Source organism: Pseudorca crassidens, chromosome 8 (genome assembly GCF_039906515.1).
Source record: "Pseudorca crassidens isolate mPseCra1 chromosome 8, mPseCra1.hap1, whole genome shotgun sequence".
Taxonomy (NCBI): Eukaryota; Metazoa; Chordata; class Mammalia; order Artiodactyla; family Delphinidae; genus Pseudorca; species Pseudorca crassidens.
In genome coordinates, this window is record NC_090303.1 from 21,603,212 (window position 1) to 21,627,733 (window position 24,522).

The 24,522-nt window shown below is 40.7% G+C and overlaps 2 protein-coding genes across 2 annotated transcripts in view; one reads left to right on the forward strand and one right to left on the reverse strand.

Annotated features, from left to right (window-relative positions):
• The window catches only part of ARMC10 (armadillo repeat containing 10), a 29,509-nt gene extending 16,691 nt beyond the window's left edge, over window positions 1–12,818 (reverse strand). Inside the window, exon 1 of the mRNA XM_067746025.1 lies at window positions 12,363–12,818. Within this exon, the coding sequence (XP_067602126.1) occupies window positions 12,363–12,501 (139 nt within the window). The 5' untranslated portion in view covers window positions 12,502–12,818. The remainder of the gene's footprint in view (window positions 1–12,362) is intronic.
• A 149-nt stretch (window positions 12,819–12,967) lies between these two features.
• Window positions 12,968–24,522, forward strand: part of FBXL13 (F-box and leucine rich repeat protein 13) — a 194,497-nt gene continuing 182,942 nt past the window's right edge. The window contains 1 exon segment of the mRNA XM_067746011.1: window positions 12,968–13,042. Coding sequence (XP_067602112.1) covers window positions 12,968–13,042 — 75 coding nt within the window.

Here is a 24,522-nt window from a genome sequence, read left to right on the forward strand (position 1 = left end):
ACCATAAGTTCTTGCTTTATTTCTGAACTATCTATTCTGTTCCATTGATCTATGTGTCTTGTCAAAACATTTTTGCATCAGTTCAGATGATCATATGATTTTTATTCTACAATTCATTAATGTGGTGTATCACACTGATTCATTTGCCAACACTGAACCATTCTTGCATCCTTGGAATTAATCCCAATTGATCATGGTGTATGATCTTTTTATTGTACTGTTAAATTCAGTTTGCTAATATTTTGTTGAGGACTTTTGTATCTATGTTCAATGATATTGGCCTGCAATTTTCTTTTCTGTGTGATATCTTTGTCTTGTTTTGGCATCAGGGTGATGCTGGCCTCATAGAATGAGTTCAGAAGCATTCCTTCCTCTGCAACTTTTTGGAATAGTTTGAGAAGGACACGTGTTAACACTTCTCTAAATGTTTGGTAGAATTTACGTGTGAAGACATCTGGTCCTGGACTTTTGTTTGTTGGGAGTTTTAAAAACTATTCAATTTCATTACTGGTAATTGGTCTGTTCATGTTTCCTATTTCTTACTGGTTCAGTCTTGGGAGATTGTACATTTCTAGGAATTTGTCCATTTCTTCTAGGTTTTCCATTTTATTGGCATATAGTTATTCATAATAGTATTTTATAATCCTTTCTATTTCTGTGGTGTTGGTCCTAACCTCTTTTTCATTTCTGATTTTATTGATTTGGGCCCTCTCTTTTTGTTTTTATGAGTCTGGTTAAAGGTTTATCAATTTTATCTTACCAAAGAACTAGCTCTCAGTTTCACTGATATTTTCTATTTTTTTTATGAGTCTATTTCATTTATTTCTGCTCTGATCTTTATAATTTCTTTCCTTCTGCTAAGTTTGGGTTTTTGTTTGGTCTTCTTTTTCTAGTTCCTTTAAGTGTAAGGTTAGGTTATTTGAGAATTTTCTTGTTTCCTGAGGCTGGCCTGTATCGCATAAAATGCCCTCTTAAAACTGCTTTTCCTGGGCTTCCCTGGTGGCGCAGTGGTTGAGAGTCCGCCTGCTGATGCAGGGGACATGGGTTCGTGCCCCGGTCTGGGAAGATCCCACATGCCGCAGAGCGGCTAGGCCCGTGAGCCATGGCCACTGAGCCTGCGTGTCTGGAGCCTGTGCTCCACAACGGGAGAGGCCACAACAGTGAGAGGCCCGCGTACCACAAAAAAAATAATAATAAATAAAACAACAAAAAAAACTGCTTTTCCTGCATCCCATAGATTCTGGATCTTTGTGTTTCTGTTTTCATTTGTCTCCAGTATTTTTTACTTTCTTCTTTGATTTCTTCAGTGACCTACTGGTTGTTCAACAGTATATGTTTTAGCCTCCAAGTATTTGTTTTTTGCAGTTTTTTCCTTGTAATTTCTAGTCTCATACTATTGTGGTTGGAAAAGATGGTTGATATAACTTCAATTTTCTTAAATTTACTGAGACTTTTTTTGTGGCCTAGCATGTGATCTACCCTGAAAAATGGTCCATGTGCACTTGAAAAGAATGTGTATTCTGCTGCTTTTGGATGGAATGTTTTATATGTATCTAATAGTTCTATCTGGTATAATGTGTCATTTAAAGCCACTGTTTCCTTATTCATTCTCTGTCTGTATGATCTGTCCACCGATATAAGTGGTGTGTTAAAGTCCCAAACTATTATTGTGTTACTATCGATTTCTCCCTTTATGTCTCTTAATATCTGCTATGTACTTACGTGCTCCTATGATGGGTGCACATATGTTTAAAATTGTTACATCTTCTTCTTGATTCTATTATAGATTTCTGGTTTGTAGTTACCATGACTCATATATAGCAATACATATATATATACATACACACACACACACATATGTATATATGTGATTGTTTTAAGTTGCTGATCTCTTCATTTCAAACACATTTTAACAACCCTGCATTTTTACTCCCCCCATGCCCACGACTACTGTTTTTGACATCATATTTTACATCTTTTTATTTTGTATATCTCTTTACTTATTGTGGATATAGACGATTTCACTACTTTTGTCTTTTACCCTTCCTACTAGCTTGGCATGCAGTTGATTTACTACCTTTACTGTATATTTACCTTTACTAATGACATTTTTCCTTTTGTAATTTTCACGTTTCTAGTTGTGCCTTTTTCCTTTCCACTTAAAGTCATTTTAACAATTCTTGTAGAGGTGATGGGAGACAAGATGGCGGAGTAGAAGGACTTGAGCTCACCTTCTCTTACAAAAACACCAAAAACACAACTAACTGCCGAATAACCATGTTTTTTGTTCAAGTCGACAAAAAAAAGACTTGAACCTACCAAAAAAGATATTCTGCACCGAAAAACAAAGAAGACGCCACAACAAGACAGTAGGAGGAGCGCTTCTGTTATATAATCAAATCCCATACCTGCCAAGTGGGTGACCCACAAACTGAAAAATAATTATATCACAGAGGTTCTCCCACAGGAATTAAGAGTTCTGAGCCCCACATGAGGCTCCCCAGCCTGAGGGTCTGGAATTGGGAGTAGGAGACTTCAGAGCATTTGGCTTTGAGGGTCAGTGAGGCTTGAGTGCGGGACTCCACAGGACTGGGGGAAACAGAGACTCCACTCTTAGAGGGTGCACACAAGGTTTCATGTGCACTGGGACCCAGGGTAAAGCAGTGAGTCCACAGAAGCCTGGACCAGACCCACCTGCGGATCTTAGAGGGACTCCTGGGGAGGTGGGGGTTGGCTGTGGCCCAATACAGGGGCAACGTCACTGGTGGCGGAGGCCCCTAGGAAATACTCCTCAGTGTGAGCTCTCCTGGAGGTCACCATTTTGGCACCGAGACCTGGCCCCACCAACAGCCTGCAGACTCCAGTGCTGGGATGCCTCAGGCCAAACAACCAACAGGGTGGGAACACAGCCTGACCCATCAGCAGACAGGCTGCCTAAAGTTGTCTTGAGCCCAGAGCCACTTCTAGACATGCCACTTGACATGGCACTGTCCACCAGAAGGACAAGACCCAGCTCCACTCACCAGTGGGCAGACACGAGTCCCTCCCACAAGGAAGCCTGCACAAGCTCCTGGACCAACCTCACCCACCGGAAGGCAGACATCAAAAGCAAGAAGAACTACAATCCTGCAGCCTGCAGAACAGAGTCCACAAACCCAGAAAGGTTAGAAAAAAAATGAGATGGCAGAGAAATATGTTCCAGACGATGGAACAAGATAAAACCCCAGAAGAACAACTAATTGAAGTGGATATAGGCAATCTGCCTGAAAAATAATTCAGAACAATGATAGTAAAGATGATCCAAGATCTCGGAAAAACAATGGAGACACAGACTAAGAAGATACAAGAAATGTTAAACAAAGAGTTAGAAGATTTAAAGAACAGAGATGGGGCTTCCCTGGTGGCACAGTGGTTGAGAATCCACCTGCCGATGGAGGGGACACGGGTTTGTGCCCTGATCTGGGAAGATCCCACATGCCGCAGAGCGGCTGGGCCCATGAGCCATGGCCACTGAAGCTGTGCGTCCGGAGCCTGTGCTCCACAACGGGAGAGGCCACAACAGTGAGAGGCCCGTGTACCGCAAAAAAAAGAAAAAAAAAAAGAACAGAGATGAACAATACAATAACTGAAATGAAAAATACACTAGAAGGAATCAGTAGCAGAATAAATGGTGCAAAAGAATGAATAAGTGAGCTGGAAGACAGATTGGTGGAAATCACTGCTGCAGAACAGGACAAAGAAAAAACAAAAGAAACGAGGACAGTCTAAGAGACTTCTGGAACAACATTAAAGGCACCAACATTCACGTTATAGGGGTCCCAGAAAGAGAAGAGAGAAAGGACCTGAGAAAATATTTGAAGAGATAGTAACTGAAAATTTCCCTAACATGGGAAGGGAAACACTCAAGTCCAGGAAGCGCAAAGAGCCCCATACAGGATAAATCCAAGGAGGAACAGGCTGAGACACATATTAAACAAACTGACAAAAATTAAAGACAAAGAGAAAACATGAAGAGCAGTAAGAGAAAAGCAACAAATAACATACAAGGGAATCCCCATAAGGTTATCAGCTGATTTTTCGGCAGAAACTCTGCAGGACAGAAGGAAGTGGTACAATGTATTTAAAATGATGAAAGGAAAAACCTACATCCAAGAATACTCTACCCAGCAAGGCTTTTGTTCGGATTTGACAGAGAAATCAAAAAGCTTTACAGACAAGCAAAAGTTAAGGGAATTCAGCATCACCAAACCAGCGTTACAACAGATGCTAAAGGAACTTCTCTAGGCAAAAAAGGAAAGTGAAAAAGGAGAAGTTACAACAGACACCGCAGAAATACAAAGCATCCTAAGAGACTACTACAAGCAACTCTATGCCAATAAAATGGACAACCTGGAAGAAATGAACAAATTCTTAGAAAGGTATAAGCTTCCAAGACTGAACCAGGAAGAAATAGAAAATATGAACAAACCAATCACAAGTAATGAAATTGACACTGTGATTTAAAACCTTCCAACAAACAAAAGTCCAGGACCAGATGGCTTCGGTGAATTCTATCAAACATTCAGAGAAGACCTAACACCCATCCTTCTCAAACTCTTCCAAAAAATCGCAGAAGAAGGAACACTCCCAAACTCATTCTATGAGGCCAACATCACCATGATACCAAAACCAGACAAAGATACTACAAAAAAAGAAAATTACAGACCAATATCACTGGTGAATATAGGTGCAAAAATCCTCAACAAAATACTAGCAAACAGAATCCAACAACACATTAAAACAATCATACACCACGATCAAGTGGGATTTATCCCAGCGATGCAAGGATTCTTCAATATACGCAAATCAATCAATGTGATACACCATATTAACTAACTGAAGAATAAAAACCATATGATCATCTCAACAGATGCAGAAAAAGCTTTTGACAAAATTCAACACTCATTTATGATAAAAACTCTCCAGAAAGTGGGCATAGAGGGAACTTACCTCAACATAATAAAGGCCATATACAACAAATCCACAACAAACATCATTCTCAATGGTGAAAAACTGAAAGCATTTCCTCGAAGATCAGGAACAAGACAAGGATGTCCACTCTCACCACTATTATTCAACATAGTTTTGGAAGTCCTAGCCATGGCAGTCAGAAAAGAAAAAGACATAAAAGGAATACAAATTGGAAAAGAAGAAGTAAAACTGTCACTGTTTGCAGATGATATGATACTATACATAGAGAATCCTAAAGATGCCACCAGAAAACTACTAGAGCTAATCAATGAATCTGGTAAAGTTGCAGGATACAAAATTAATGCACAGAAATCTCTTGCATTCCTATACACTAATGATGAAAAATCTGAAAGAGAAATTATGGAAACACTCCCATTCACCACTGCAACAAAAAGAATAAAACACCTAGGAATAAACCTACCTAGGGAGACAAAAGACCTGTATGCAGAAAACTATAAAACACTGATGAAAGAAATTAAAGATGTTACCAACAGATGGAGAGATATACCATGTCCTTGAATTGGAAGAATCAATATTGTGAAAATGACTATACTACCCAAAGCAATCTACAGATTCAGTGCAATCCCTATCAAATTACCAATGGCATTTTTTTATGGAACTAGAAAAAAATCATCTTAAAATCTGTATGGAGACACAAAAGACCCCAAATAGCCAAAGCAGTCTTGAGGGAAAAAAACGGAGCTGGAGGAATCAGACTCCCTGATTTCAGACTATACTACAAAGCTACAGTAATCAAGACAATATGGTACTGGCACAAAAACAGAAACATAGCTCAATGGAACAAGATAGAAAGCCCAGAGATAAACCCACGCACCTATGGTCAACTAATCTATGACAAAGGAGGCAAAGATATACAATGGAGAAAAGACAGTCTCTTCAGTAAGTGGTGCTGGGAAAACTGGACAGCTACATGTAAAAGAATGAAATTAGAACACTCCCTAACACCATACACAAAAATAAAATCAAAATGGATTCGAGACCTAAATGTAAGACCAGACGCTATAAAACTCTTAGAGGAAAACATAGGAAGAACACTCTTTGACATAAATCACAGCAAGATATTTTTTGATCCACCTCCTAGAGTAATGGAAATAAAAACAAAAATAAACAAATGGGACCTAATGAAACTTCAAAGCTTTTGCAAAGCAAAGGAAACCATAAACAAGACAAAAAGACAACCCTCAGAATGGGAGAAAATATTTGCAAACAAATCAATGGACAAAGGATTCATCTCCAAAATATATAAACAGCTCATGCAGCTCAATATCAAAAAAACAAACAATCCAATCCAAAAATGGGCAGAAGACCTAAATAGACATTTTTCCAAAGAAGACATACAGGTGGCCAAGAAGCACATGAAAAGCTGCTCAACATCACTAATTATTAGAGAAATGCAAATCAAGCCTACAATGAGGTATCACCTCACACCAGTTAGAATGGGCATCATCAGAAAATCTACAAACAACAAATGCTGGAGAGGGTGCAGAGAAAATGGAACCCTCTTGCACTGTTGGTGGGAATGTAAATTGATACAGCCACTATGGAGAACAGTATGGAGGTTCCTTAAAAAACTAAAAATAGAATTACCATATGATCCAGCAATCCCACTACTGGGCATATACCCAGAGCAAACCATAATCCAGAAAGACACATGCACTCCAATGTTCACTGCAGCACTATTTACAATAGCCAGGTCATGGAAGCAACCTAAATGTCCATTGACAGACAAATGGATAAAGAAGTTGTGGTACATATATACAATGGAATATTACTCAGCTAGAAACAGGAATGAAACTGAGTCATTTGTTGAGACGTGGACGGATCTGGCGAGTGTCATACAGAGTTAAGTAAGTCAGAAAGAGAAAAACAAATATCGTATATTAACGCATGTATGTGGAAACCTAGAAAAGTGGTACGGATGAGCCAGTTTTCAGGGCAGAAGTTGAGACATAGATGTAGAGAACAGACATGCGGACACCAAGGGGGGAAAACCATGGTGGGGTGGGGACGGTGGTGTGCTGAATTGGGCGATTGGGTTTGACATGTGTACACTGATGTGTATAAAATCGATGACTAATAAGAAACTGCAGTATAAAAAAACAAACAAAACAACTAAACTTTCTTTGGGTTATTTTTATGGAAATATGTTAATATAAATGTTTCAGACATTACATGAAATTTCTAAAAATCTTGTATGTTCTGGTATTATAAGTCATAATTCTAGTTATTACTTTAAAATGTATATCTCAGAAATAACTAAATTTCCTTGTCAATTGCATTATTATGAACTTTCATCAAATCTTTAACCGTGGTCATTTTTAAGTCTTCTGTCATTTACAGACAGTTCTGGGTGTACTCTGATGCTTTTGCAAATATGTTCCTATAAAAGGGTTTCATCTTCAAGGAATTCATGGAAAAGACAAGTACAGGTTTCTGGTAACTGACTATACTGCTGAACTGAATGAATAAGCATTTTCAGAACTCTAATGGAAAACTGATGAACTCATAAAGTGCTAACAAAAGATCAAGATGAAAAAAAATTAATTACATGGGACTGAGTGAACTGATGAGGATGATTATAATTTTTGTGACCTTCTGTTTGAATAAAAAAAAAAAATCCCACAAGGACTCAGAGGCAAAAAATATACAAATCAATTTTCACTGCAAAGTAAAGGAGCTATTACAGTGGAGGATAACTGGAGTGAATGTCAATATTATGACATAGTGTGAGTGTGTTTCGTGTTTGGTAATTGCAATCATTGTTGCTTTTGTTGTGGTCATCCATTTACAATGCTTGGTGTCAGTCTATTTATCTCTTGTAAAAATAAAATACTGTGTGTGTGTGTGTGTGTGTGTGTGTGAAAAACAAAACAAAAAAACCAAAATAATAAAATATTAAAAAAAAGAAAACAAAACAGAATACTCTACCCAGCAAGGCTCTCGTTCGGATTTGACAGAGAAATCAAAAATGTTTACAGACAAGCAAAAGTTAAGGGAATTCAGCATCACCAAACCAGCTTTACAACAAATGCTAAAGGAACTTGTCTAGGCGAAAAAGAAAAGCCCAAAACTAAAAACAAGAAAATTATGAATGGGTAAAGCTCACTGGTAAAGGCAAACATACAGTAAAGTTAGGAAATCATCCACACACAAATATCAAAACCATCAACTGTGAGGAGAGTAGAAATGCAGGACATTGGAAATGTATTTGAGATTAAGAGACCAGCAACTCAAAACTATCTTGTTTATATACATATGTACTGCTATATCAAAACCTCATGGATGGTAACTGCAAACCAAAAATCCACAACAGAAACTCACATGCTTCCTGATTGCAAACTATATTATAGTAATCAAAACAGTATGGTATCGGCACAAAGAAAGACACATAGATGAGTGGAATAGAACAGACAGCCCAGAAATAAACCCACACACATGATCAATTAATTTATGACAAAGGAGCCAGGACTATACAATAGGGAAAGAAGAGTCTCATTAATAAATGGTGTTGGAAAAACTGGACAGCTACACGCCAAAGAATCAAACCAGTTCATCTGTACCATTTTTCTACAGATGAACCAGTCTGCAAGGCAGAAATAAAGACAGAGATGTAGAGAACAAATGTATGGACACCAAGGGGGGAAAGCAGTAGATGGTGGTGGGATGAATTGGGAGATTGGGATTGACATATATACACTAATATGTATAAAATAGGTAACTAATAAGAACCTGCTGTATAAAAAATAAAATAAATTTCACACACAAAAAAGAAGGAAACCGAACCACTATCTCACACAATACACAAAAATCAACTCATAAAGGATTAAAGTCTTAAATATAAGACCTGAAACCTAGGGGCTTCCCTGGTGGTTCAGTGGTCAAGAATCTGACTACCAATGCAGGGGACACGGGTTCGAGCCCTGGTCCGGGAAGATCCCACATGCTGCGGAGCAACTAAGCCCGTGCGCCACAACTACTAAGCCTGCGCTCTAGAGCCCGTGGGCCACAACTACTGAAGCCCCTGCGCCTACAGCCCATGCTCCGCAACGAGAAGCCACCGCAGTGAGAAGCCCGCACACAACAACAAAGAGTAGCCCCCACTTGGCGCAACTAGAGAAAAGCCCACATGCAGCAAGGAAGACCCAAAAGCAGCCAATAAATAAATAAATAATAAATTCTTAAAAAAAAGACCTGAAACCTAAAACTCCTAAAAAAAAAATAGATGGTAAGCTCCTTGACATGGGTCTTGACATGATTTTTTGGATTTGACCAAAAGCAAAAGCAACAAAAGCAAAATAAACAAGTGGAACTACATGAAAAAATCTTCTGTACAGCAAAGTAAGCCATCAACAAAATAAAAAGGCAACCCACGAAATGGGAGAAAGTATTTGTAAATCATTTATCTGATAAATGGTTACTATCTAAAATATATTAAAAAACTCAAGCAACTCAATAGGAAAAAAAAAAAGAAACAATCTAATTATAAAATGGGCAGAGGCTCTGAATGGACCTTTCCCCAAAGACATTCAAATGGCCAACAAGTACATGAAAAGTGGCTCAACATCACTATCTTCAGGGAAATGCAAACCAAAACCACAATTAGCTATCACCTCACACCTGTTAGAATGGCTATCCTCAAAAAGACAATAGATAACAAGTGTTGGTTAGGATGTAGAGAAAAGGGAACCCTTGTGCACTGTTGGTGGGGATGTAAATTTCCAATCACTATGGAAAATATGGAGGTTCCTCAAAAAATTAAAAATAGAACTACCAGGGACTTCCCGGCAGCCTAGTGATTTAAGACTTCACCTTCCAATGCAGGGGGTGCAGGTTCAATCCCTGGTCAGGGAGCTAAGATCACACAGGCCTCGTGGCCAAAAAACCAAAACATAAAACAGAAGCAATATTGTAACAATTCAATAAAGACTAAAAATGGTCCACATCAAAAAAAAATTTAAAAAAAAATTCTAAAAAAACAGAACTACTGCATGATCTAGCAATTCCACTTCGTGATTCCACAAAATCACCACCTTGAAAAGATACTTGCACCGCCATGTTCACTGAAGCATTATTTACAATAGCCAAGACATGGAAACAACCTAAGTGTCAATCGATGGATGAATGTATAAATAAAACGTGATAACACACACACACACACACACACACACTCACACTCACACATACATACAATGGAATGTTATTCAGCCATAAAAAAGAAGGAAATCCTGCCATTTGTGACAACATGGATGGATCCTGAGGGCATGATGTCCAGAGAAATAAGTCAGACGATGAAAGACAAATACACAATGATCTCACTTTTATGTGGAATCTAAAAAACTCAACTCATAGAAACAGAGTGTCATGGTGGTTGCCAGGGGCTGGGGGCTGAAGGAAATGGGAAGATCTGGGTCAAAGGGTACAAACTTTCAGTTATAAGGGCAATGAGTACTAGGAGTGTAAAGTACAGCTTGGTGACTATAGTTAACAATACTGTATTGTATACTTCAAAGTTGCTAAGACAGTAGACCTTAAAAGTTCTCATCACAAGAAAACTTGTGGTGATGGATGTCAACTAACCTTACTATGGTGATCATTTTGCAATATATACAAATGTCAAACCATTATGTTGTACACCTAAAACTAATACAGTGTTTATCTCAATTTAAAAAAAATAGATCACCCTCCAAAACATAAGGGTGATGCTGACAAAATGGGTATTTCTTGAGTCTTCTTCAAAGAAAAAAGTGTAGCTTCAGGTAGTGGCTGTGAGCAACGTATTTTGTAAGCTGCCTGGCCAAGATACTGGTGATTTTGGCGGGGTAGTAAGATTTTGTCAGTGTTCATCATGTTGAGTAAGTGTAAGTGAGAAGGTATCTGAGTTCGGGTCACCTGACTACTTATACGAAAATATCTCTGACACAAAGACAACAAAGTAGGCTTTGGAAGTAAAGGTAAGTCCAAATCTGTTTTAAAATGAATTTTTTCCCCCTTGTGCCAAAAGGGAAAGAAACCTTTCACCCACTCCCTTTTCTGAGAACATTTCCTTGAGCAAACTAGTAATTGTAAATCCTTTGTCTGTCCCTTTGATATAAATATACATCTTTTTAAAAGCTAAGTAAGCCTCTTGCCGGTTTAAAACCCAAGAAAATCTTTCTTAGCGTCTTTGGTGTCATCTGAAGTGTAAACATCAAGGAAGATGGAGTCCCCATCTCCTTGTCTCTGGGTGAGTCAGAGCTCGGTTCTTGGCTCTGTGTTGTAACTACGCGGTTATCATAGATACTGAGAAGTCTTATTTTTCTTCTACATAACGGCTATTAGCTAACACAAATACCACCCCAACTACCTGTGAATTTAGAATGAACTACGTGTAGCAAATGGTTCTGTCAAGTCCTATTAAGGACAAATTACTGTTTATCTTGACGGCATGTACTTAATATGAAAGAGGTTATAGGTTATCTCTGGTTGGATACATAAAGGGGTGAGAATTCTGTCTTTGCAATCCCATTAGCAGATTGCCCGTGATGGGCGTAGCAACCTGGTTTAATGCTTATTCTCTAATAAAGCTATTTAGTTCTTTCCTACATTTGTAGAGAGGAATTTCTTGGTTGGCAGGAGATTTTATTTTTAATTATTTCTGTAACAGCTTTCATGACCTGAAATACCCCCTAGAACATTCAACAAGTTGTTAGAATCCTGAATGCAGCAATCAATTTTTGGACCGAAACCTCACCATGCACTTGTCCGCCAGGAGGGTGTCCTCCATGCAGATAACTGTTCTAATTTGATATACATAGCTATATCTGTATCTCCAGGATCTCTCGCATACTTTGTGTGTGTGTATATATATATATATATAGACCACGGCGACTTCAAAGTACCTCCCCTCAGAACTGCCCCTCTGGCGTCCCTTCTTCCAGGCTACCTGCACGCAGAATTTCATCTATCGCCCCAGAATCCCCCTGGTAACACAAAGGCCGGGAGCAAGCTTTAACGTTGAGAGGCAATCAACACGCTTTTGAGAAACTGTTCTCAGCTGTGACGCCAGACTCAGACAACAAAGTCTGGGCAATTTTTCATCCCGGAATTTTGAACAAAGAAATGGAGGCGGGGAACCAGCTCTGAACCCTACACTCACCCAATCACGTGGAAGACCCGTCTTTTGCACCTGGGCTTCCCGACTTTGCCCTTCTCATCAGCCTCCCTCCCTGGCTGGGCTCCTTATTTACTCCCAGCACTGGAAAGCCACGAGCACCTGTGGCGTCTTCAACCCCCACTCTGGGAAAGCCACAGTCCCCGTCCCCGCCCACCTGCCAGGCACCCCGTGGCCTCACCTGCAGACCGCGAGGGGCGCAGCCGTAGCCCGGGGACGCCTCGCCGCCGGCCCCGCGTCAGCCTGTAGAAGCAGTAGCAGGCGCCGGCCGCTAGGACCAGGCCCGCCGCCACCCAGCCCACATCCCGGGCGCCGCCCATGCTGCCGCTGGGGCCACGCGCAGCGCTGGGCCTGGCGCAGGATGGTCCGAAGCCAGAGGGTGCTGCCGCCGTCCGGGTTCTAGCCGACGGAGAAAGGAAATGGGCGACTGAGCTCCGCCTCTCGGAAACCGCCCTGTCGGCCCGGACGCGTCCCGGCGGCTTCCTCGAGTCTGGGCGGGGCGCGGGTGAAGGAGAGCGGGACTCGGTGAAGAGCTGCAAGGACTGAACGCCCCAAGAGCACACACCAGGGACCGCCCCCAGGCCGGCCCGAGATTCACCTCCCTCCCGGCAGTCCTCGGCACCAGGGTGGGCGCTCGCGGCAACGCAGTGCCTAGCCCCTCCCCTCCACGCAGCGTGGTTGCCGGGGCAACGCCGAGACGCGCCAGCCCCTAGCCAGGCGCGGCTCCTGCTGCGCGGGGCGTGAAGCGCAGGCTGGAAGCGCAGAGTTTCAGCAGGGCCTCCGGTCATGGCCTCGCTGCGCCTTGCCAGACCCAGGCTGAGGAACTACTTCAAGGAGAAATACATTCCTCAGGTCTGCGAGGTACTGCAGCCAAGTGCGCCGGAGTTAGAAGAGAAAGGAATTGGAAGAGATTTCCCAGAGGAGGGACTGGGGTTTGGTGGAGAGAGGGAGTGGAGGTTCAGAGGAGCGAAAAGGAAAGGATGAAGTCACATTTGGGCAGGTCGGCGGTCTGGGCTGAACATACCGATCAGAGTTGAAGACAGAGGGGTGACAGTGGCTGAAAGGGGGGAATGGGTGACATCTCCCAGAGAGAAGGAACAAAGGGCCTCGGGACAGAAACCCCAAACTCCAACTTTTAAGTTTTGGACAAGAGGAGCCTGAAGACTAGAGGAGTGAGAATGAAGTGCTGTGGAGACAGAGAAGGAAAAGCAGGAGAGTGTGGCTTTATGAAGAGAGTGGGCAATAGTGTCACCTAAGATAAGGACCTGAAAAGGTGTAGTGGATTTGACCCAAGGTGAGTTTGGGTTTTCAGTAGAGCGATGAAGGCAGAAAATAGATTTAAGTTGGCTGAGGAGTGGAAGCTGAGACCTTTAGATGGAAGGTAGTTAGCCTTTTGTGAAGGGAAGGACCGCACAACCAGGACTTAAACACGGGAGAAAGGACTGTCCTCACCCACCCGCCTTGTAACAGGAGGGAAGGAGGACAAGAGGTGGATAGGTTTTGTAGGTTTGGGGATAGGAAGTCAAGAACGTTCTCTTCTGGTGACTTCCATTTTCTCTGCTAATATTAGGTGAAATATTTGCCAAGAATGGTATGTTTGGGTGGGGATGGAGGGTGCAGAAGAGGTTTTGAGTAGTTAAGTTATGCAGAGAAGGAGGGAGAGTTAGAAGTCTAGGGAAGGAAAGAGAAGGAGAGCCAGGCAGTGTTGAGAGCCCAGCTTGGGGTAGTAACTCTCCTACGCAGGTGGGAGGGCAATTCAGTATAGCTCCTCCTTTTTGGACGGTAATTTAGAAATATGTATTAAAATGTTAAATATGAATACCCTTTGACCAAGCATTTCCACTTCTGAGGATCCACTTTAGAGACATATTTGCACATGTAACCAGAAGGATGTACAAATATTTTCATTATAACATTGTTCATAGTGAAAATGGTTATTACCTAAGTGTAAGTAAGGGAATGGGATATTATGTAGAATAAAATATACCTGTACCTTTTGAGAAGAAGGGCTCTCCGTGACATATTAAATTTTAAAAAGAAAAGAAAAAAATGCAAATTGCTTAACAAAGTGTGTACTACAATCTAGCTACCTATTGATTTCATATATGTATGTATATGTGTATATATGTGTGTTTATATGTATATATATGTACATGCATATATATATCTATATTTAAGACAATAATACATGCATAGAACATATGGCAAACTTAATAACAATGTTTTGGGGAATGGTTTTAGGAGAGAACTCTCATCTTTTACTCCATATACATCTGTATTGTTTTAATTTTTTTATGATGAGTTTCATTCATGTTTTACCTCTGTACAATTATATTTGAAAATGTGTAGAGAGCATGGTACTCATCTTCCCAGTTATATGATTTTCTCAAGCAGCACTCAGTAAATCAGATGCAGGTACACAAATAAGAGTTGACTTCATCCAGGATAGGAGTTTGCCAGACATATATAATGGAAGGGCAATGGTGAGGGAGCTAAGCTTTTGAGAGTGCCTGAAGTGATGGGCAAGGACTCTAAGGACTGGGTGGGAAATGAGAACAAGACATAATACTGATATGTGGGTAGAAAGTAGAAGTTTGTAAGAGGGGAATGAAGAGGGGTAGAGGGAGTAATTGAGTGAGGGAGCTGGAAAATAGGAGATGGGGGTCAGAAAGTGGAATGTTGGTATAGTTCTCTCTCAGTATCTTCATTTTTTTGTTTTATTAGAACTTTTTCTTGGTCAGATATATTGACACATGACTTCAGGGCTTCCCTGGTGGCGCAGTGGTTGAGAATCTGCCTGCCAATGCAGGGAACACGGGTTCGAGCCCTGGTCTGGGAAGATCCCACATGCTGTGGAGCACCTGGGCCCGTGAGCCACAACTACTGAGCCTGCACGTCTGGAGCCTGTGCTCCGCAACAAGAGAGGCCGCGATAGTGAGAGCCCGCGCACCGCGATGAAGAGTGGCCCCCGCTTGCCACAACTAGAGAAAGCCCTTGCACAGAAACGAAGACCCAACACAGCCATAAATAAATAAAAATAACACATGACTTCATAGTGCAAAATTCCAAACTTATAAAAAGGAAATGGACTTAGTTTCCAAGGGGAGAACCTGAAAAATCTGTGGATCATCAATTTTCCCTCTTTGAAACCATTTTTGTACTATCATATCAATACAAGTAGGCCTGGAGGGGTGAAACTATCCTGGGGAGAAAGAGCCTCCTCAAAGGACCTAATACACTTGTCCCTCAGTATCCTCAGGGTTGGTTCCAGGACCCGCCATGGATACTAAAATCTGTGCATGCTCAAGGACCTTGTATAAAATGCCATAGTATTTGCATACATACATCCCACTGTATAAATCACCTCTAAATAAATCATCTCTAGATCACTTATAGTACCTAATCCAATGTAAATGCTATGTAAATAGTTGCCTGCACACAGTGAACTCTTTTGCTTTTTGAAACAATGGAATTTTTCCCCAAACATTTTGGATCCACATTTGGTTGAATCCATGAATGAAGAACCTGCAGATACAGAGGGCTATTTAAGATTCAGGATAAAGCCATTCTGAGTGATGACTCAGTCCAAGTTGGCCATGGCGCAGGTAGCACAACTGGACTCAAGTTGAGGGTCAGGGAACATCAGGGAAGTAGTAACCTCTCCTTGCCTTGCTCTCCACTTGCCATAACACTACATGGCTGCAAGAGGCATCCCTGGTTCCTCCTCTGGATGAGAGCACCTCTTCCTCACCAGCCTACCATACTGTTTTGCCCCTAGAGAAAAGAGGCCCTTAGAAGTGCTCCCCATTGCCTAAGATGATATTCTTCTGAGGAGTCCTTCACTCACCTCTGCTACCACGTTACCAGCAGGTGCAAGAGAGCCTCACACACCCACCTTAACCTGATTACCTGCTTCCCCTAAGAGACTATCAGGCTGAATCCCATTGTGTCTCATATCCCTGTACATCTATTCACCTGACCCAATTTTCCATGCCTAGCACTCTTCTAAAACCCATCTTCTGCAAGTTTTGGAATCCATCATCTTTCATCACAGTTTTCTATGTATATTTAACCTCTTCTGAACTCCACCTACCTGTCCTGAATAAAACCTGGCTGTCTACTTAGGATATCATTTCCCTGCCAACTTTTGAATAGAGGCTGATTTTTTTTTTCAATCCTGCTTGATTCACTGGGCTTACTGAATCTGTTGATTGATATTTTTCATCTGTTTTAGAAAATTCTTGGTCATTTTCAAATTCTGCTTCTACCTAATTCTCTCTTCTCCCTCTGGGACTCCGATCATAAATATGTTAGCTTTTTTTTTTTTTTTTAACTTAGTCCTACATGCCTATGCCTCTTTGGCTCTCTTCTGTTTTTTCCCCATTCTCTTTTCTGTGCTTAAGTTTGGATATTTTTCATTGATTGTCTTCACGTTTACAGATTCTGTTTTATGCTGAGTCTCGTCTACTGTTAAATACATCAAATGAATCAAATGAGTTCTTAATTTCAGATGGTATATTTTTCAGTTCTAGAATGTCCATTTGATTTTTTTATACATTCCAATTAATATTCTGCATCTTTTCATCCATTTTGTCTATCATTTCCTGTTTTCTTTAACATGTTATTATTAATTTAAAACCATTGTCTGTTAATATGAATAACTTTGAATTAAATTATTAGAATTTAGTTATTAGAATAGAATAAATGTTCTTTACTCAACTTACTGGTGTGATTTCTGTCTCCTGGCTGGACGCTGACTGATACAGAAGGCTTAAGTGGAACGGTACACAGGGGACTTTCTGGGGAGTTGGAAAATGACTGAGGTGTAGGTGTATCCATTGTCAGAATTATACAGCTAGGATTTGTGTTGAATTCATGTAAACTTTACCTAAAAAAATTATAATTGAGAACAGGTGGAAAAATGGGTGACTATATAGATAATACAAAGATCACAGAATGGTGATAATTGTTGAAACTGGGTGATGGGCACATAGGGGTTCATTATACTCTTGTTTACTTTATATACGTTTGAAGTTTTCCATAATAAAAAGTTAAAATAAATGATAGTCATGGCTGCTCATAATGTATGTAGCTAGGGATGGATGAAATGACAGGCTTGATTTGGCTGTGCAGTCATTTTCTGTTAGCTTGCTGTATCAATTATTCATTTATGTGTAACACAACTGCAAAACTTCATGGCCTAAAACAACATGACTCATTTAGTCTGCTCAAAAGTCTGAAATTCTTGCAAGGTTTTTTAGGGAGAGCTTGTCTCTGCTCCATGTGGTACCATCCAGGGTGGATCAGCAGAGGGTTAAAGATCCACTTTTAAGATGGTTCACTCACATGCCTCGCAAGTTGGTGTCAGATGTTGGCTGGGAGTTCAGTTAGGTCTGTGAACCAGGAGGCTTGGTTCCTCCATATGGGCCTCTCCATGGGCTGCTTGGACTTCCTCACAGTATGGTGGCTGAGTTCTAAGTGCAGGTGTCCCCAGAGAGAACTAGGTAGAAGTTATATCACCATTTATGACCTAGGCTTGGAAGTCAACATAACATTATTTTCACCTAGATTCAAGAGGAGGGGAACATATACCCCACTTCTTGATGGGAAGTGTATCAAAGTCACATTGCAAAAAGAGCTCATGGGATGGGATATATTGTTATGGCCATTTAAGGAAATACAATCAGCTATATACCTGGCTTGTTCATTCAAGGGGAATCTGGGATCAAGTTGGATCTCAAAGTATTATCTGAACGAACAAGATGTGGATTACAACACTATCACCCAGTAAGTGGGTCTCAATTCTTCTATAAATATCCCTTCTTTCTTTTCTATGTTCCCCAGGAGCAGATGTATACTGGACATTAACAAGTTGCCTACACAACATCTACTTCCCTCTTCCTAATATTTCTTACACTCTTATTCCATAAACTACCTCTTCCCCATATAGCCCATATGCTTCAGGGAAACTGACTATCCCTATCTCTGGGGTTGGACCCTAATTGGCTTATGACAACCAGCGCATTCAAGTTCCCTGGCCACAATGTTTGTGACTATGACGGGTGGTGGTGAGGATTGTGGGAGAGGGCAAGATGTGACCTAAACCAGTTTAGATCAGGTTGCTTGGTTGGAATGCTGGGACAGAGATATAGCATCTCTGGATGTTTGTGGGGAAGCATGTAGCCCTGGGAGCCATTGCCAATTCTCCTGTGTCCACAAGGAAAGATGGTTTTAGGGTGAGCAGATTCTGAGGAAGGTAGAGTCAGGAAATGGAAAGAAATCAGGCCTCTAGTGACATCAGTTAGTCACTGGGTTAAATTCATCCAAAGCATGATCTACCTTTAGAATTTCTAGTGTAGGAGCCAATAAACTCCATGTTTAGTTGAGGTTTATTACTTGAACCCTAAAGTGTGTGAAGCAATACAAGGGGATTATCTATTATTACGAGATTGCCTAGGTTTGATTCTTGGCTTTGCCAATTACTAATTGTGTGACTTTGAGCAAGTTTCTAAATCTCTCTGCCTCAGTTTTCTGTGTAGTGAGATTCCAGTTGGATGAGAGACAGGCCTTTATAGTTTCTGGAGTGGGAGAAAGCAATTGTGAATGGGAAGAACGGGAAAAGAAAATCACAAAGTATGTCCTGAGGCAAATCAGGTTCTGGAAAGAATACATGGGAAAGGTGAGGATCTGGAAATGGAGTCCTTTATACTATTCACCCTCACATATCCCTTGGAAAGCCTTTGTGGGCTTCTAGAGGTTTGCACACCAGCCTAAAATCTGCTGGATTTTATGTTCAATTCAAGTTAGGTTTTTTTTTTAACAACAGATTAGGCTCTGGACACCAGCCAGCCTTTTTTTCTTGGAGGGGATGGCAAGAGTGGTCAGCTAAGAAGGTTACATTTGACCATTTCATCAGCAAGCATTTGCCGGGCATCTACCATGTGCTAGTAGAAAACAGATTCAACCATTTGCAGCTATGACTCTGAAGCTGTCTCTAGCTCAAACTTTCTCCTGAGTGCTCTGTGCATTATCCCTTTGGGTGTCCTACAGACACATTAAAGAAGTGAAAAGAAATAGGCGAAGTTAATTTTAACAAGAGATTTTCTACCAACCAATCTATCCAGGCTATAATCATTTCAACATGGACTCAATATAAAATTATATTAAGTCTTCAGAATTGAGTGTGTATTTTACACTTGCAGCACATCTCACTTTGGACTAGCCACATCTGAAGTGCTCAATAGCCACATGAAACTGGTAGCTGCCATATTAGTGCAGGTCTGGAATGCATTAACATATTTAATAAGCCAGAGAAAATTACCTTTGACCCAGATATGATCATTGTGTCTTTGAGAAGGTTGTTGTTTTCACAGGCACCAAGCTTCTGGAACTTCAGGAAGAGTCTGAGTGGCACAGGGAGGGTGGAGTGGCTGTCTAGTCAGGTTGGTCACCTGCAATCAGTGTCACACATGGGACAGTTGTTCTCACATGCACCGAAATAAATTGATACCTATTTTCAAATCTTCAGGAATCACAGTGATTAGTTTCATATTGTGAAAAATGAACAAAGTGATATGAACATGCTACAGACTGAACGTTTATGTCTCCCCAAAATTCATATGTTAAAACCCAATCTCCAATGTGATGGTATTAGGAGGTGGGGCCTTTGGGGGGTGATTAGGTCATGAGGGTGGAGCCCTCATGGACGGGGTTAGAATACTTACGATGAAGACTCCAGAGAGCTCCATTGCTCCTTTCATCATGTAAAGGCACTGTCAGAAGATGGCCATCTATGAACCAGGAAGTGGTGCTCACCAGACACAGAATCTTCCTGCACTTTGATCTTGGACTTCCCAGTCTCTAGAACTGTGAGAAATAAGTTTCTGTTGTTTATTAGTCCCCCAGTCTATGGTGTTCTGTAATAGGAGTCCAAATGGACTAAGACAGAGAGTAAGTCATGGACTAACTGCTGCCATGGCTTGTCTCAAACCACAAAACCTTTTAAATCCTTAGCTGAGAAAGACTCCAGGGGAGACTTCGGGAGACATGAGTAGAGATTCAACAGGCGGCCCTGCTATCTTTCTGAATTCTACCATCCCTTTGAGATTCTCTCTTTGGTTACTGTTATATCTTGCATCCTTATCTAAATAAAGCCTGTCCCCAAAAATGACATATCGAATGTATAGAAAATCATAGATGGCTAGTATCTTGGTTGGCTTGGACTGCTATAATAAAATACCATAGACTGGGTGGCTTAAATAACAAAAATTTATTTTCTCAGTTCTGGAGGCTGCAAGTCTAAGATCAGGGTGCCAGCATGGCTGAGCTCTGTTGATGGCTCCCTTCCTAGCTTGCAGATGGCTGCCTTCTCACTGTGTCCTCACTTGGCAGAGAAAGAAAGAGAGCAAGCTGTTTGGTGTCTCTTTATATGAGGGTGCTAATCCCATTGTGAGGATCCTACCCTCATGACCTCATCTAAACCTAATTATCTCCCAAAGGCCCCATCTCCAAATACCATCACATTGGGGAATAGAGTTTCAAAATATGAATTTTTTAAAAATAAATTTATTTAGTTATTTCTGGCTGCATTTGGTCTTCGTTGCTGCATGCAGGCTTTCTGTAGTTGCAGCGAACGGGGGCTACTCTTTATTGCAGTGGCTTCTCTTGTTGTGGAGCATGGGCTCTAGGCGTGCCGCCTTCAGTAGTTGTGGCTCATGGGCTAAGTAGTTGTGGCTCACGGGCTCTAGAGCACAGGCTCAGTAGTAGTGGCGCACGGGCTCAGTTGCTCCATGGCATGTGGGATCTTCCCAGACCACGGCTTGAACCTGTGTCCCCTGCACTGGCAGGTGGATTCTTAACCACAGAGCCACGAGGGAAGCCCCTCAATATATGAATTTTGCAGGGACACGGTTCAGTCTATAGCAGCTAGTAAATGTAAGAAAACTAATTTAACTGCACTGAAAAAATGAAATGTAGATGAAAATGAATTATTTTCATCAAATCAACAAATATAAAAATGTTTTAATTCTCAGTGTTGGCAAGGTGAATGGGACACTCCCATTGGCTATCAATGAAAGTATAAACTGATAATATCTTTTTAGAAAAGCAATTTTGAGAAATGTATGAAGATCTTCAAAATACACATTTTGATTCTATTTCTAAGGAAATAGAGGTGAAGATATGTACATTTCATCATTAGTAGTGATAATATGTATATCATATAATTTTTAATAAAGGGAAAAAGTTAAAAACACCTAAATGTCCAGCCATTTATAAATTGTAAACATTTATGGTATAATTTTATGCAATAGGTTATCAACCAACCTCAATACATGATGTTTTGAAGAATTTTTGGTGGCATGGAAAAATGTTCGCAATGTAATAACTAGCCAGGAATAAAAAAAAGGTATATGTAGGTACTTCCCTGGTGGCACAGTGGTTAAGAATCCTCCTGCCAAAGCAGGGGACACGGGTTCGAACCCTCGTCCAGGAAGATCCTACATGCCGCGGAGCAACTAAGCCCGTGCGCCACAACTACTGAGCCTGCGCTCTAGAGCCCACGAACCACAACTACTGAGCCCGCATGCCGCAGCTACTGAAGCTGGCGTGCCTAGAGCCCATGCTCTACAAGAAAGAGAAGCCACTGCAATGAGAAGCCCATGCACTGCGATGAAGAGTAGCCCCCGCTCACCACAACTAGAGAAAGCCCGCACGCAGCAGTGAAGACCCAACGCAGCCAAAAATAAAATAAATAAATTTATTTAAAAAAAAACTGTAGTATGATCCTAATTTTAATTTTGTAAAAATATATGTATTGAGGAAAGACTGAAATTAAAATTTTTATTAGAGGCTATTTCTGGTTGTCAGGATGATGGTTGCTTTTTACTTTCTTTGTATTTTTTTCAACTTTCCAAATTACATAGAACATATATATTTTTATAATCAGAAAAAGTTCATATATTTAAACAAAATAATGAAAACAGGCTTATGTGTAGGGAAAAGTGCCTCCTTTTTTGCTTTCCCATACTATCATCAAGTGAAATTTATTGATGGAGAATTAGAAAAAAAACATACAAAGAAAGCATAGGAAGCATAAAAACACTCATTGCTGGCAAGTGCCGGTTTCTCAGTCTAGGAAACCAGCTGGCTGGCCAGTTTGCAGGCCTGTGTCTGGTCTCCCTGGGACGAGAGCCCTTTTCCTCTGGCTGCTGTGCCAGCTGAGGTCTCCTGGACACCCTCTTTCCTAGATGGGTCAGCCTCTTTTCCTGCTTACGATGGCACTTCCATAAAATCTTCTCACTCTGCTTTCACGTAGGCCTGTGTGTGACTAATTGCATACTGATAGATTTCCAAAGTTTTTTTTTCTTTTTTAGCAGAATCCCAGGGTTCTAAGGATGCCTATGGGGGATGCTCTAGAGGTTAAGAAAGGATCTAGATTATATTTGGGGATTCCCATGAGTTTGGGGTTTTTTTAAGATTTTTTTTTTTCTGATTTAAAAAACAAAATTTGAAACCACTGTGATCAGTCACAGGAAATAATCTCTTCCTTCATGGTTCATGTCCTCCATGTTGCAGCAAGGGAGTAGACCTCATAGACCATCAGCACCTAGCACGGTGTCATGCAACCTAGGTGTATTATTTATACAACAGATATAAACATAGAGACAGTTTTTTAGACCTTGGAGTCAAGTATTGTTTTAAACTTTAATTTTAGATTTGAAAAAAAAAGTGAACTAAATGATCAAAGATTTGGGCAATAAATTATTTACTTTCTATATATTCTAAGATTTGGCAAAAGTATATTTCAGAAATTCAAAGTTTTTTAAAAACACTATCTACATACATGTAGACACTGAGAGCCTGCGCCTCGATACAGTTGTGGGGAAACTGAATATTGCCTTCTAATTCTTCACTCTCACTATATTCATTGTTTCTCTCTCTGAGAACTCTGAAATACTCATCCCACCACCGTTGGAATCTCCTTCCTTGGAGATATTCCTTCCAAAAGACATCTATATTTTAAAAGCTATCACTAAGCTAGGAGTCCATACAATGAAGCCCTATTGGTAGAATATCAAACGGTAAGTTATCAGAAGTATTTAGAAATCTGTTTCTCTTTCAATTTTCTACATACTAGGCAGAAGTCAGCACACTGTCTACAAACAAGGCCTGCCCCATAGGGACCAAAGATGGGCAAGATCTTAAGGGTATAATGTCTACAAAACTCTTTAGCCCCTACATATAAAGATTGCATCTGCGAGTGTGAGAAAGTGTTAGCTCAGGTTTCGGTTTAACAACTAGGAAAGATTAAAGGAGTTTGCAAAACTAGATCTGCCCAGCAGAGGGCATGTTTAAGTTACAAACCATGATCTTTATGCAAAGTTTTCTATTTTTAGAAATTAATAAATAAATACATGTTTTTAAAAATTCTTATGCAGTTTTTATGCTTTGTGTTTCTTTCATGATTAAGTTTCCAATCTGTATTTTAAAAAAACGTATTTATTTCTAAATCACATAGACTCTACTATCAGAAGTATTTTTAGAGACTAATAGCTGCAAATACTTGCCAGAAATGCAAGAATCAGGAATTACTAAATATATGAGCAAGAGACCACAAGCTTATGTAGATGAGAAGGAACTGGTCACACTAACTCATTTTGCTAGACCCTGGGACTAGAAGGTTGTGGCTTCCCCTGAGAGCAGTTATGTTTGCTGTGTTCCCTTAGCCCAGCTAGCCAGTTTATAGATGCAGTTCCAGAGGAAAACCCATGGTACACTTAAACAACCCAAAGGCATATGACAACCCAAAGGCTTATTATTTCTTCAGTAACAATTCACCTACTCATCTAGGGATTACATGGCTGGTGACCACCTCCCTGTTGGGCCAGGCACAATCCCACAGGTATTAGGATCCTGCTTTTACTGTCTTGCTCTCACTTCATAGAGACCTCGTCTCCTCTCCTGTCCAGTCTGCCTTAAAACCCCTCAAGTTCTGGCCTTGGGGGCATCTTCCTGTCCCTGGGGTCCCTCCTTAATGGCTAAATCCAGTTGATCCCTTTCGATAATCTTCAATATGTTTTTAGTTATAGAGTTTCTAAAATAAAAATTTGGCACCCTCTATTTAAATGTTGACAAGACACAGAACCCCCTTTATTTACAAATTTTTAACTTACTAACCTCCATAGAAAAACATTAAGACACTCCTAGAACTACAGTATGCCAACACCGTCTCTACTACAGATGGGGATGGTGAGCATTTCTGAGATGGCACTTTGGACTTGTTTTGGGGGTTGGAGGGTAGGGAGGTTGAAGGGACTTTGGACAATGTTTAGAAACTTAAG